This window comes from Lethenteron reissneri, chromosome 10 (genome assembly GCF_015708825.2).
Source record: "Lethenteron reissneri isolate LAM-NWPU_2019-01 chromosome 10, ASM1570882v1, whole genome shotgun sequence".
NCBI lineage: Eukaryota > Metazoa > Chordata > Hyperoartia > Petromyzontiformes > Petromyzontidae > Lethenteron > Lethenteron reissneri.
The window spans coordinates 13,226,228-13,241,114 of NC_083788.1; the positions used below are offsets into that span (position 1 = coordinate 13,226,228).

At 48.2% G+C, this 14,887-nt stretch overlaps 1 protein-coding gene across 1 annotated transcript; it reads right to left on the reverse strand.

Annotated features, from left to right (window-relative positions):
• Nucleotides 1-12,095: 12,095 nt before the first annotated feature.
• LOC133340660 (globin-like) lies at nt 12,096-14,887 on the reverse strand. The gene is made up of 3 exons (XM_061549057.1): nt 14,682-14,887; nt 13,221-13,452; nt 12,096-12,443 (listed from the first exon to the last, which is right to left on the reverse strand). The coding sequence occupies exons 1-3, from the start codon at nt 14,801-14,803 to the stop codon at nt 12,321-12,323; spliced, it is 477 nt and encodes a 158-aa protein (XP_061405041.1). The 5' UTR covers nt 14,804-14,887; the 3' UTR covers nt 12,096-12,320.

The following is a 14,887-nucleotide window of genomic DNA, read 5'->3' on the forward strand; positions in this document are numbered from 1 at the left end:
TGGAAATAACATTTCATATTGACTTAATGATGGTGATGGTTCAGTAGGCGTAACTTGTGACCTGGTTTAATTGGAGTGGGTGTGAATATCAATAACTTTAGCCTACTCTGTTGTTAAATTCCGACTTTAACGTTACTTTAATAGCAATACAGAATAATTGAGCTTTTTGTCTTAACTAGGCGAATGCGAACTTCTGGTGACCCCCGCAGCCGTGTTGTTCAGCTGGGTCTTGTGCCTTGAGAGATATACAACCCTCTTTTAAATCACCTCTCCCCCTGCCAACCTTCTGCTCTGGGAGTGTTTATTCTTGATTCCAGGTCCAAGGCCCCCTCACATCCAGACGCGCAGGGTTGTTTACATCAGCTCCCCCCCTGTGCACGTGTTCTAACTAGCTCGGAATTCCTGAACACACAATCAGTGATGATTCCTGGCTTTCTGTGGTTGTGATTTAGACAAAGGCGCCTCTGTTTCTTCCATTGCCTTTGAGTCGACACTGCCCTATTATTTGCCCATGTGCTGAGGTCATAGAATTCGTTTTGACTTCAGTAATATTAACATTCAGTATTGGATTAGCAAATGGGCAATGGTTCATTGATGTAGCTCGCAGCCTGGTCTCCAAGTTTGAGCGAGCGCGAGGATCGATAATTTAGCCTACTCTGTTGTTGAATTTCGAATTTTGACGTTACTTTAAAACCATGCAGGATGATTGGGCTTTTGCCTTAACTATGTCTGGCTGACACTCCCACTGTCTCTGCCGCCTGCACGGGTGACATGTGCCCGTTCATCAGGCCTTATCTTCCCTTGAAGCAACGTTGTAAATTCTGCCATCCTAGCCCTCCTCCGGTTCATTACTTAACAACACCTGGTGTTTTGCAGTTTGCTGCGCTTGGTGTGTTTCACTCATTAAAAAAACAAGTAAAAAGATAATATATAAAAATCATCAAATATTATTAATCTCAATTATGGAAGAAGGGTTAGTATACAACATTCCGCCCTTTTAAAAATGACCAGTGGTCAAATGGCCACGGGTTATTTTTAAAAAAAATGTATACCCTTCTTCCATCATGAACCATCGATTGTCCTCAAGTTTTGCTGCTATTCCTTACAACGCGCGCGTACGTGTCACAACTTAACATGGTTATTTTGAATTGAGCAAAGAAAATTAAACAAGCGTTAAACATCGATATTGCGTTACATCGGTTCTGATACATCATGACTCCGACGAATATTCATTTTTGTTTTTGTTAAATCCTGGGAAACGCTAGGTAGCGGTTTCGAACGCATTTATGCGTTACTTTCCTCATGTTGCCTCGTTCACCACTTATCACTTCGATAATTCGATCACGGTTTTCGGGGTTCGTTTTTGTAGTTTCTTCTCTCACTCTCTGTGTCGTGGGAGTGTGTGGTGAAAAATTGTGCTGCACATAACCAGAATTCGCGCACCCGACCCACTTTGACCCTTGGTTCGAGGCATTCGCTCTCTCTGCGATTACATGCACATTTGCCGAGTCCGTGTGTCGATTTAATTCTGTCCCTCGTAATGTTGCCCTCTTTGTTTTTACTAGTGTGTTGGATTTCAACACCATTCCCGATACGTCATGGACATTCGTCTCCATTTTAGCACTCCGATCCACATAATTTTTGGTTTCCCTTGGATATTTTCCATTCAAAGGCTCATGCCTGCGCTCCTCAGGGCGTGTCCCTGCTGTCTGTTTTTGTACTGTCCGATCACGCTTCAATGCAACCCTGTCCTTGTATTCGATCCGCGCGTCATTTACGGGAGCACTGTCCACGTTTTTGCCCGCCCTGTCACTTGCAGCCTGCCTGTATTTCACATTGAGCGCCGGGTTTAACACCTCGGCGGGTGTGGCGCGTATGGGCTGCCCGCTCTCAATCACTGTGGATGGTTCATCACGTATTTGGACCGTATTCTGTGTTATTCCTCTATTCCCTCCTGGTATAGCCGGTGGAGGAATTGGTCGGAATTGTATCGATTGTGTTTGACCTCCCATCCTGCGATTCTCGTGAATGTTCGCATCCATACCTCCGCGGTATGTGTAACACCTTCCCGCTAGGTGGTTATCTTCCCATCTCTGTGCGTAATTTGAACCTTGCGTGTGTCGTGGGATGGGGTGTTGATATGGTTCTGTTCTGAACCTCCCCCTCCTACGATTCTCCTGCACCCTTGGCCCAGTGTTTTTCCCATTTGGGTGCCAAATTTTTCCTGGATTGTTACTTCGCCATCCCTGTGGGTAATCTTGACCTTGCGCATGTCGGGGCATGGGGTGTTGGTATGGTTCTATTCTGAACCTCCCCCTCCTGCGATTCTCCTGAATGTTCGGCTTTGTGCCGCTCTCATTCTCGTGCCAACCTCTCTCTGGGTTATTTTGCCATGTGTGCGTGCGTTTCTGCTGCTCTCTGCATGGTGGGACTGCTCGGTGATTTTTATTCCTCTCTGAGAGGCTGGGTTCCTCATCCCTCTCCCTGTGTTCTGGATCCGAATTATGATTCTTAGCTCTGTATAACCATGCCATGTACGCCTTGCTCTCTATGCGGCGTAAGGATGCGGTTTCTGGATTCAAAACCATTCTCACCCTTTCTGTAATCTCTGGGCTCAAGGATTCAAAAAACATTATTTTGAACATTTTATCCCCTTCGTGGTATTGATTCACATCGCCTGCGTAATACGCTCTTTTAAATTGGACGAGGTAGTCACGTGGATCTTGGTCCATGCCCTGGGTCATCGATTTTACAGCATAAAACCCCTCAGTGAGTGTCGAATATTCTCCAAACTTCCGAATCACTGCCAGGCTCAATTGTTTAAAATCATTTCTAACCTTGTGTGGTAGTGACTTTACCCATGGAATAGATTCTTTATGTAAGGTCCGTTTCAACAAACTCGCTTTTTCATCCCGTCTCCTCAGCCCTCTAATCATTGCCTCCTCTTCCACTGTCGCGATATGTGTGTGGATATCCATAGTCTTATTGTGGGGGTCAAAATCGGGAATTCTGACTAGAGCCTTGTCCATCAACTTAAGGGTTTTACTGGTGAACAGGTATTCCGAAAGTTGATTGCTGACAGCGTCATCATCAAACAAGTTATCATCAGGCAATCTGTCACTTTGGTCTGTGCTGTGTCTCCTGTGTTTAAGTGGTGTGCATTTTCTGTGTGCGCGCCCAGTGCCGTGTCGCTCGTGTTGCCATTTCCCTTCAGTTTTTGCCTCTGCCCTTAGTGTACCATGTCCTGGCGATTTTACTTTAACTTTTGTGCGATCAATCCCTGGACTCTGTCCACGTACCCAAGAGAGTGATTTGATGTTACTTCCATATTTATTTTGTGGCTCAACGTCTGTGAGTTTCGCTGGTGTCGCGAGCTTTGACTTCTCCTCCCTCTCGAGGGCGTCTGCTGCTTCAATTTGTTGTTCTATTTGTTCTTCTATTGTAAGGACTCTTCCCTCTTGGTTTGGATCTAGGGCCTTCGTGGTTTCGGGCGGCTCAATTGAAAGTTCCTTTTGCGTTACTATCGGTTGAGTTGCCTTGGCTTCATCCGAGGGTAATACGCTCTTGCCCTTGGGTTCTCCTTCATCAGTTTGCAGTTCGTCGGTTTGGCCTCCAGGGGGCGGTATATACTCCATGAGGGGACGGTCTTTCGGTGATACTGACTCTAAGTCGGCTTCCTTTCGGACTTCTCTCAGTCTGTTAGTCATTAGCTGAGTGATTCGAATTCCTGCGGGGAGCTTGTCTTCGTTCCTGATTGTCGTTGATAGGTCGTCGAGCTCTTGTGTTATCACTTGGATTCCCGTGGAGTCTCTCATAACGTCTTCATCTTCTGAGTCCCTTTGTTTCTCCGGCATTGACTGTGCCCAAATTTGTCGGGATTCAAGGTTCACAATGGGTTTCAGGCGATTCAGTAGTTCGATCCCAAAAATCAGTTCTTTACCTGGGTATTGTACGACATATAGTGGATGGTTCATGTTGATTTTGTTGAACGTCAACTTCGTCATAACTTTGCCCAATGGTCGCATGTGGGTCCCTTCACATCCTGAGTAGGTAAGTTTACTTGGCATCATTTGTAGTGTTTCATTCTTCCTCTGGAGGGCAGTCTGGAGTTCGTCAAATAATTCTCTGGATATCATGGATATTTCTGCTCCAGTATCACAAAGGCCCTGGCTGGTCAGGGTGTCTTGCAGTATTACTTCCACGTGGACTCGTCCGACTGGTCCTACGGGAATCAATTCCCCCAGATGGTACCCTTTTCCCTCTGGTACCACTTCGGTGATTGCTTCGAGGCTTCTTGTCTTCTCTACGTTCACTTGGGCTACCTTTGCTCTGGGTGTGTCCTCCTCCTGTGTGGGTATAGTTGGTATTCTTCCCTTCGCTACTTGCATGGAAGTCTTCATACTCCCTAGGAGCTCTTTTTCCATCCTAATGTGGTGAGCATATCGATTCCTGTTAGCTAACGGTGGTCTATGCTCTATTGCTAGGTGGAGGCGGCAGTAGGGGACGATATGGTGACTGGTTTGGTGGGTGTCGGCCTCCGCGGTGTAGGTATGGCCCGTCACTCTCTCCTCCTCCTCCATAATTCCAGCCTCCGCCCTCTTCTGCATTCCATGGTGGTGGCGGCTGTGGGTGCCATGTTCCTCTGGCCTCGTTCCTCCCTCTCACGTGGAACGTTATTCAGCGTGTTGTGGACGGGTGTTGATTCTATTGGGTTAGGCGCCCTCTCCTGGGGGAATTCATGTCTACCCCGTGTGGCGCTAATATTATTCCTTGGAGATTCGCTTCCCTCCAGATCGAGGCATTCTTTATCTCTGGTGACGATGTGGGTTTTGGCTATGCCAGTGGTTTTCCGTCCGTTCACCCAGGCCGTGTGGGCCTTGCTTTCAATCTGGCGTAGGGAGGCAGTCTCGGGGTCCAACATCATTCCTACTATTCTCACTATTTCAGGTCTCAATGATTGGAAGAACATCACTTTTAAGACTGTCTTATCTCCCTGGGCATTGTCCACGTCCCCTGCGTAATATGCTTTCTTAAGGCGTAGGAGATAATCTCGTGGGTCTTCGTCTACACGCTGGGTCATCAACTTTGCCGCGTTCAATCCTTCGGATAGTGTGGAGTATTCCCCAAATCTCTTAACTACTGCTCGGCTCAATTGTTTAAAGTCACTCTTCACCCTATTTGGCAGGGAGGCTACCCATGGTCTGGCGGGTTCATGTAGGCTCCTTGATAATAAACATGCCTTTTCTGCTGATTTACCCAGACCCCGGATCTTAGCCTCCTGTTCTACTGTAGTTATGTGAGTGTGGATATCCCTGTTTTTGTTATGTGGATCGAAATAGGGAATTCTCACGAGTGCTTTGTCCATTAGTTTTAGTGTCTTACTGTTAAAAGTGTGTTGTTCGTCATCAGTGGTGTCGGTTCCTGAGGAGTGCTCCCTTGAGCTACCCTTGTCTCCACTATCACTGTTGTCATGTGTCCCGTGTCTGTGTCGTGATCTCCCTCTGTCCGAGGATTCGTATCTGTCCCGTTGCTTGTGTCTCTTGTTTTCCTTATGTGGGTCTTGTGATTCGTGCTTGTGGGTTGGTGTGCGTGATCTCCTTGAGCGGTGTCTATGTGGTGAGTGTTTTTGTCCTCGACCTTCATGCTGCCTACTACGTGTGTGGTGCCTGCTAGGTGAGGTGTTGAATTTATGTTTGTCTCGTGCTTCATGGTTATCGGGATTCCTGTCTCTGGGATTTTTGGTGCGGGTGGTTTTGCGTGGGTGATTTTTACATGTCATGCGTCCCTCTGGTGAGCTCTCTCTGGTACCCATGTCGTGTTGGTCATTGTCAGAGGAGTCAGTGTTAGATGAGCCGTCACCATCACGGTGGCTCTGCTTAACATAACTTTTGTAGTGCCTTTTGCACCTGTTACGTGGGTCAACTTGGCTCGGTGATTTCTGCTTATCCCATGGCTCATGCTTGTGTGATGTGCGTCTCTCTGGTGAGCTCCTGTTATCCGTGTCGTGTTGGTCATTGTCAGAGAAGTCAGTGTCAGATGAGCCGTCACCATCACGATGGCTCTGCTTAACATAACTTTTGTAGTGCCTTTTGCACCTGTTACGTGGGTCAACTTGGCTCGGTGATTTCTGCTTATCCCATGGCTCCTGCTTGTGTGATGTGCGTCTCTCTGGTGAGCTCTTGTTACGTGTGTCGTGTTGGTCGTGTTTGTGCGAGGTGCGTTTCTCTGGTGAGCTGTCTCTGTCATCTGCATCATGTCGGTCATACTTGCGTAGCGTGCGTCTGCCTGGTGTTCTGTTTATGTCATGTTTCCCGTCTTGCACCAGCTCCGCCCTTTCCCGCTCTATCATTACAGTGTATCCTGATGACTTAGGGTTAATTATTTGTCTCTCTCTAACGTTGGGGTGGTCGGCCTCATGTTTTCCCGTTTGTATTATTATTTCCTCTTCTCTCTCCTCGATTTGCGAGGGTGTTACTTTATCAAAATTGCTTTGCATAGTAGCCACACTCATTGTGGGATCTGGCCCTGGGCTACGTCCCCGTGGCTCGGAGTGTGGTAAATTGTTACTCCCGTATGTGTTCTGTGTATCAACGTCTGGGTGTTTCACTGGTGCATTTAGTGCGGATTCTTTCTCTCTCACGAGGGCGTGCAGACGCTCTACCTGCACCATTAAGGACAGTTTCTCTTGTCTCTCCCTTTCAAATTTTTCCTCATTCCATAATCTTTCTCTGTCTGTCTGTGCGAGGAGATACGAGTCTACCCTCGCTATTTCTGCAATTTTTACGTCACGTTTGGCTTTGCCACATTTCATCACGTCCTTAAGTAGTTTCCTTCTATGGGCCTTAACATCTTCTGTATGGCTCCCCTCCCATATATCTCTCTGCTCCGTCTGCTGGCTAGCAGTCCGTCCAGTACGTTTTAACACAAATTCCCGATATTGTTTTTCCATAGATTCCATCTCCTCCTCAGAGGTCCACTCTGTATCAGTGTTATGCGTTGGTGTGTCAAACTCAGAATGTTGTGGATCCTGTGCCATCTCTATTATGTAGTGTGGTTAATAGACTTAAGAGTGTATCTTAATTCTAACATCTCATGTGCGTCGTGAGTTACTCTAGAATTCCCTTTCAGAGCACATATAAACAATTGTATCACAGGATGCGTCAGTTTAACTCGAGCAAATAATCTCAGCCCAGCTGTCTTTTTTATACTCTGCTACTCTGGTACCTCCCTTCAGAGCGCGTTTTGTTTGTATACCCCCGTTTACAATCACAAGGCAACGTTAGTTCACAACACTTTGATTAACACATCAGTGATTCGTTCCTGAATTCATGCATAACCTGTCTGCGAGAGATCCCGGAAGACGAGCCCCCATTATGTTGTATATGTTGGGTATGAAAATTTGTTATGTTGTATGCGTGCGTGGGTGAATTATTATGTTGTATATGTGGGTTATGAATATTCAGTGGAAATAATAATAATTAAATGAAATTTGGCCAAATAGTGTAATTATCCGGAAATATGTTAATTTATGTAATTACGCACATTTTAATTATGCCAATTCGAGAGGTAATCGTATTAATTATGCGAGTGGGTGTAATTATGATAACGCAAGTCGTTATGATAACCAGACCCCGGTTCACCCCGTTATCGCTTTAACATTTACTGAGTATGTATTAGTGTGTTTATTAAGGTCACCAAGTTCAAATCTCAACGCAGAAGCAGATCTTATGCATAGATTTCAGGAAAGAATCACACAACCACTTCTGTATTGATCAATTTATTACTAATTCAACCTTAACTATGATATAGTATGCGAACTCTCAATCCCGGAACGTCAATACGGCATCAATACAGTATCATCAACGATTGTCTGATTTCACTTTGACAACTGCACATGGATCCCGCATAACGCGATGGTTGTTAGTGAGAGAGAGAGTCGTTAAAACATGCAAATACTATGCTAAGAAAACCTTAACGTTAATGAATGATTATACTCAATATTGTTCACGCAGTACCGCACTCCTTATTGATCATACGCAACCCTTATCACGTTGTTAACACCTTGGGTCACGGGACAGTTGAATATTCTGTAGAGGATGCGAGTACGTGCGGCGATTATGACTGAAAGATACTTGAAAGATTATACGGCGAAAAAAAAAAAACACAATCAAAACAGTTACTATTCTTAAAGGCACCAATCTCAACAGATACATCGGCAGGTTATCTGACAGCAGAACGGCTCGGAGTAAGGGCCTGCGACGGTGCTCCTTTTCCGAAGATCGTTATCTTATACCAAGTTTACTAATTGGGGACCAGATCACCTGATAAGGATCCGGTGGCCACCACTCCCCACGTGAGCGTGGCTCGGCGGAAGGAGGTGCCAAGAATCAGTTCGTATTGATGGATCTGTTGGGAATTTATGCGATTAAGAGTACAGCCCACTAAATATTAAAGATAAAAATTAAGAATACTCTTATACGACGGAGGCCACCACTCGGTCTCGTTGTGATGCCTTCCCAGCCACGGATGACTTATGGGTTCGAGTGTGTTTGAGTGGTAAGAGTTGTCTTGAATAGTCAGTGTTCGGAGTCGATTCTTTATGTCAAACAGACGCCTGGTGGTCGTGTGGTGAGGGGGCGGTGCGCGTCATACGTATCAGGCGCTCTCCTGTCACCGTGGTGAATTGGCTCGGATGGCTGTTGATACGCTGTCGCAGTTCGGAACCCGGTCGGTAGGTGGCGCCCACAACTCGCTCGTAGCGTGCAGCGCTGGATCGTCGCCAAGTCGCGACGCTCACCACCGGCGGCAGCGGAGATCTCCGGCGGCAGCAGAGATTGACGAGCTGAAGATGAGTCGAGCCGACCCGCTGGTCGCAGCTCGCTCCTGAGTCGACCCTCCCGGTCGAGCTCGCTCCTGGGTCGACCCGCTGGTCGCCCTCGCTCCTGAGTCGACTCTCTGGTCGCACTCCTGAGTGGACCCGCTCTGGTCGCACTCGTTCCTGAGTCGACCCTCCCGGTCGAGCTTCTGAGTGGACCCTCCCGTCGCACTGGTTTCCAATGTTCAGGATCCGTTCCTTTATGCTGAAAAATCCCCCTGGATCCCGCCCACAAGGCGGGGCTTCCGATTTTTGCTGTGTCAGGATCTGTCCGTAGGCAGGTGTGTCCATGTGTGTGTCCGTATGTCCTTGTGTGCATCACTGACGGTATATTCCGTTGTCAACTCCCTCCATAAAACCCACGAGCAAACAACCAGATGTTACAAATTGTCTCGAAGTCGTCTCTCTGTCTGGGTGCAATTTATCTCTTGTCTGGCCTTCTTCATGAACCCAAAACACAGACGTTACAAATCGTCTCATAGGCGTCTTTGTTCGTGTTGCACAACCTGGAGGGGGGCAACACTCTCTCCGACCCGGCGCACAAAGAAATGGTTAAAAGTTTTAAGTTAACATTTGTCCCTTACTATTTCACAGTTATGATTCTGTATGTAACCTAAGGTCTGTCGTTTCCCATCGTGGTTCCCGACCCAAGTGTAGGTGTTTCCCCGAGCGTACACACACTCCTATCCCGCGCTGCGGGGATACAAAGACGGCCGGGATCTCCCTTTCTCTCCGACCCTGGGTTTAACATCGTTTTTTTTTATTATGTATTTATATTCGACCTGGTGGTGATTCATCCCGTTATCCTGGCTTTTCCATAAGTTTTACTTTTGTCTTTCATGCATATACTTATTACTATTAATTTATTTCCGATATCTTAGGTTAAGGGGTAAGTTTCTTGATCCTAGGAATTCGTATTCCTTGGTGCCTGGATGGTTATATAAGCGGAATATAGTTTACGGTGAATAGCGTTAACATTGATGTTATGTGCGATATTATGTATTGTGATGTCTTTAACTTAACTTGTTTGTCAGGGCTTTACTGACACGAAGTTGCATTCCTAGCCCGCAGTCTTTGCCCCACCCTATCTCTGCTCGCCGTTGTTGTTGCCTGCCGTTAATTCAAGGCCTCATTAATTTCCGTCACCCCTGAGTAGGTGAGGGCGGTTGAACCTTGGAGTCAGTTCTGGTTTTTGTCTGCCTGCTTCTTCTTGTGTCCCCTGACCCCGGGAGTTATTATTCTACTTTATGGCCTGTCGAAGCCCCACTCGCTGTTGCTGGGCTGGTGTTGTTCCCGGCTTTTTGCTTACGTTTGCAGTTCGCCGTGCTCTTGATTTCCTTCCCTCTTCAACCTTATATTGACTATTCGCTCCTGTCTGGGTGCGATTCAATTTTGACTTAGGAAGGTTCTGATTGTCATATGCTTCGGGTCGAATTGTATAGAAAGTATTGAAGTATGGAAATAACATTTCATATTGACTTAATGATGGTGATGGTTCAGTAGGCGTAACTTGTGACCTGGTTTAATTGGAGTGGGTGTGAATATCAATAACTTTAGCCTACTCTGTTGTTAAATTCCGACTTTAACGTTACTTTAATAGCAATACAGAATAATTGAGCTTTTTGTCTTAACTAGGCGAATGCGAACTTCTGGTGACCCCCGCAGCCGTGTTGTTCAGCTGGGTCTTGTGCCTTGAGAGATATACAACCCTCTTTTAAATCACCTCTCCCCCTGCCAACCTTCTGCTCTGGGAGTGTTTATTCTTGATTCCAGGTCCAAGGCCCCCTCACATCCAGACGCGCAGGGTTGTTTACATCAGCTCCCCCCCTGTGCACGTGTTCTAACTAGCTCGGAATTCCTGAACACACAATCAGTGATGATTCCTGGCTTTCTGTGGTTGTGATTTAGACAAAGGCGCCTCTGTTTTCTTCCATTGCCTTTGAGTCGACACTGCCCTATTATTTGCCCATGTGCTGAGGTCATAGAATTCGTTTTGACTTCAGTAATATTAACATTCAGTATTGGATTAGCAAATGGGCAATGGTTCATTGATGTAGCTCGCAGCCTGGTCTCCAATTTGAGCGAGCGCGAGGATCGATAATTTAGCCTACTCTGTTGTTGAATTTCGAATTTTGACGTTACTTTAAAACCATGCAGGATGATTGGGCTTTTGCCTTAACTATGTCTGGCTGACACTCCCACTGTCTCTGCCGCCTGCACGGGTGACATGTGCCCGTTCATCAGGCCTTATCTTCCCTTGAAGCAACGTTGTAAATTCTGCCATCCTAGCCCTCCTCCGGTTCATTACTTAACAACACCTGGTGTTTTGCAGTTTTGCTGCGCTTGGTGTGTTTCACTCATTAAAAAAACAAGTAAAAAGATAATATATAAAAATCATCAAATATTATTAATCTCAATTATGGAAGAAGGGTTAGTATACAACAGACAGCATCGCACGCGATGCTTGAGGGTGTGGACTGTGTTGGTGTCTGCACGCGAGCCCTGCTGTACCTCTCGCTCTCTCTCTCTCCGTGTGTTTCTCCTCCTCGTTGTGCTCAATCCACGCTGTCGCTCGCTCTCTCTCTTCTCGCCCACCACCCTTCACTGGAACAAACTTCCCACTCCACATTAAGCGGTCACCTTCGCTCACCAAGTTTCCGCTCCTCACACACAACTCACTTATTGTTGTCCCTAGCTCACCCCACGACCCTCCCCCCCCCCTAAGCTCCCCCTCATAACCACCGCCACCCTTACCATTCCCTCTTCATATTCTCATTACACGGCTATCACTCATTAACCCTCATTCATTCAATCCATTGACGAACATTTACTGTCATCAATCTGGCTTTCTCCGAATTCAGTACCATCACAAATTCGCCCCCGCCCACTGCTTCCTCTCCTCGTCTATTGTATTCACCTCATCTCCACCATCGCATTCATACGTCGTGCCATTCTTAATTATCTGTAGAGCGCCTTAGTTCAATTGCGCGACGCGGTCGGACCCGATCTCGATTGAGCAACCGCTGGGGCACGTGACCAATCTCACAACAACACCGCGCGCTGCGCGCTGGAGCTCAACGACTGAGTTGCGCAAACTCCCTCCTACAGGGGCATGTGTAGACATCGAGCCATCTGAGGCTCCTGACAAATAAATGGCTGTGATTCTACAGTTATGCACCAGGAGTTAACAAAGGGAGAAATGAGACACGCAACAGTGGGATTTCAGTTTAAAAAAACACTTTATTTTGGCGTTGTCATACACTGCGGACCAGCTCCACAGAGTTACCGTGGGTCAGGGCGCTGGTTCGGGCCAGGGTCTGTTTGTGTAAATGCCGGCACAGAGAGGGCGGTGTCCACGGTGCCAGTTTAGCGAATGGGAAGCAAATTGCGTGGAGCAGCTGTTCGTTGTCATGTTCCAGGACGTTGGCGGTTGGTCGGAGGGCCTCTAGTACTGGGATTTCAGCAGGATGCTGATTTGGCTGAGGAATTTCTCCCAAGCTGCTTTAGCCTCGTCCCCTAAGCCTCCGTTAGCAGAAGACACCCCCTCCAGGATGTTAACAGCCAGAACCTGCACACACAGACGCAGACAGAAGGAGACAAAGCACGCATTTTCAGCGCGTGACTTTCTATATATATATACCAATACCCGCCATTCGTCACTAAGTGACGGTGTACCTGTGCCAGGCCAGGTGCACTTTGAGGCCACGTGAAGTGTCGAAGGCTCGCTGACAGGTCACGGGATAGACCCAGGTGCCACGGGTTGGCTGACTGAGATGACTGGCAGATGCACCAGCTGTGCCTCCTGCTGTGCCTATATATGTAACTCTACACACACGTGCTGCCAAAGTGGTGGTGTTATTGTCGTCGGTTCAATCCGATCTTCCGACGCGGCAGTTGAAACTATGGGGCAGGTTTCTTAACCCCCCCCCCCTCCCCCCAGCGCCTGTCCACCCAGCGGCGTGAATGGGTCCACCACCACGCTTATTCGATGGGCAGGTCGCACGTGATGGGATAAAGCGTGGGTTCGCTCAGACCTGTTCCAAGACCACTGACATTCATTTGACATCAAATAGCCTCTCGAGGGGGCTCGGTAACTCCTCTGCGGTGGATGCTGTTCTGCCAGCAGTGGCATGAACAAGCAATCGTAGGGCTGCGCAATTTCCCACAGTGGTTATTCACATTTATAATCTGCACGCTACCAATTCCAGGGAGCTTGTGTTATGTGCGTGTGTGTGTGCGCGCGCGCTCCTGTAAGCTGCGCTTCATCACTGAGCGAATTGTGCCCCGTGGCTTGTGACCAAGATTTGCGTTGGCAAGCGAACAACGGTAAAGTCAGTGAGTGCACCTTGAAGTACTGGGGGTCCACGTTGAACTCCTGGGCGTGCTTCTTGCTCAGGGCCTTGAGCTTCAGGCTCAGCTTCTCGGGGTCGTCCAGGGCCACCACGGCGTCGTTGACGGCGTTGATGATCCTCTCGGCGTGCCAGCGCACGGCGGCCGACTTGCTCAGCTGGTCGGCCGAGTCGAGCCCCTTGAACTTTGGGAAGAAGTCCTGCACGCCGGCGTTGGACGTGAAGAACCTGGCGGGAGACAAAACGCAACGTCAATGTGGTGGCCGAGTGTCGTGCGAAATCATCTCCAGCTGATGATGGAAACATGCTGGCCAACACGGGAAGAGGCATCTATGACCCTGCCCTAGCACCGACGTCACGGGGGATGGAGTTTGCAGGGATGAATGTTTCCGCTCGGGAATATTCTGAGTTCGTATTTTTTTTTTACATTCAGATATTTCACCTGGGAAATCTCGCTGAGATCCAACTTCTCGTTTGCAGGTTTTCCGGTTTCAACACTTAGCTCTTCCTTCACAGCAGAGGCGTTGCACTTTTGACGTGTGCTCACACTCGTTGATTGGTATTATTTTGTCTCGCCCGCTCACTTAATCTGTACTCAAAGCTAAAACAACAAAAACTCAGCATATTCGTCAATAACACTGCCTCAAAAGAACAGGTCATGTTCATCTTCTCCAGAGCACATAACGTGCTACGGAGAAGAGCCGCTGCGTCAACAATTGTTTTCTCTATGGACGAATGCGTTAGAGGTGTTTGTTGTCGTTGTTGTCATCTGTGCTAGTGCCCCACTGCCAACTCAGCAGCAGCAGCAGCCTCAGTATCACCAAATGCCCAGTGGCATTGAGACGGTGACAATTCGCGACGGTCGGTGGCTGTGAGCGAATTCTCCGGCACGTGGCCGTGACACGGGAGCTGCAGCATCCCCATCGGTTGTCCGCGCAGTACTCGACGAGCTGCATTTGTCTTCCTGGTTTGCCGAGTGATACATTGTTGTAGGGTCGCACTCATTACACACACACACAAAGTGCTTGTCACAATTGAACCACAATGCCTTGCTGATCTCGTCAAGGAGCATAAAGCACCATCACGCGAACTCCGGCCATGCCCACTGCAGCGGCTTTTGGCTGCTGGCCATCGGACAAGGACGGCCGCTGCTCCGCGCGCTTTCAGATGCGCTTCTGCGGCCGTCTGGAACGCTCCTCCTTCCAATATTAGGAAGCCGGTGGAGCTCTGCTCTTTAAAATCTAGACTGAAAACTCATTACGTTAGAGCTGCTTTTTGTGTTAAGATCGCTGTCCTTCCCCCGCACCTCCGATAAGCACGGTCGGTACGAAAGAAGTCCAACTAACATACACCTCGCCACCGTTAAACGCACGTGGCCACGCCGAGCAACGGACGCCACGTGGCGGTGGTCGCGTCACATTTGGCGCTTCGCACCGAACGAGCAACGAGGCACTCACTTGATGAGGATGGCCTTGCCCGCCTCCTCGTAGTTGGAGTAGACGGCCTTCCAGCTGTCGGCGATGGCAGCCTTCTCGGCGCCAGACAGAGCCCCAACACTTCCAGAGTCGACGATAGGCATGGCGAGAATGAGGGGCTTTGCAGCGGCTTGCAAGAGACAACGAGCCGAAGGCGGGATGCACAGGAGGCGATGCTGTGCAGTATC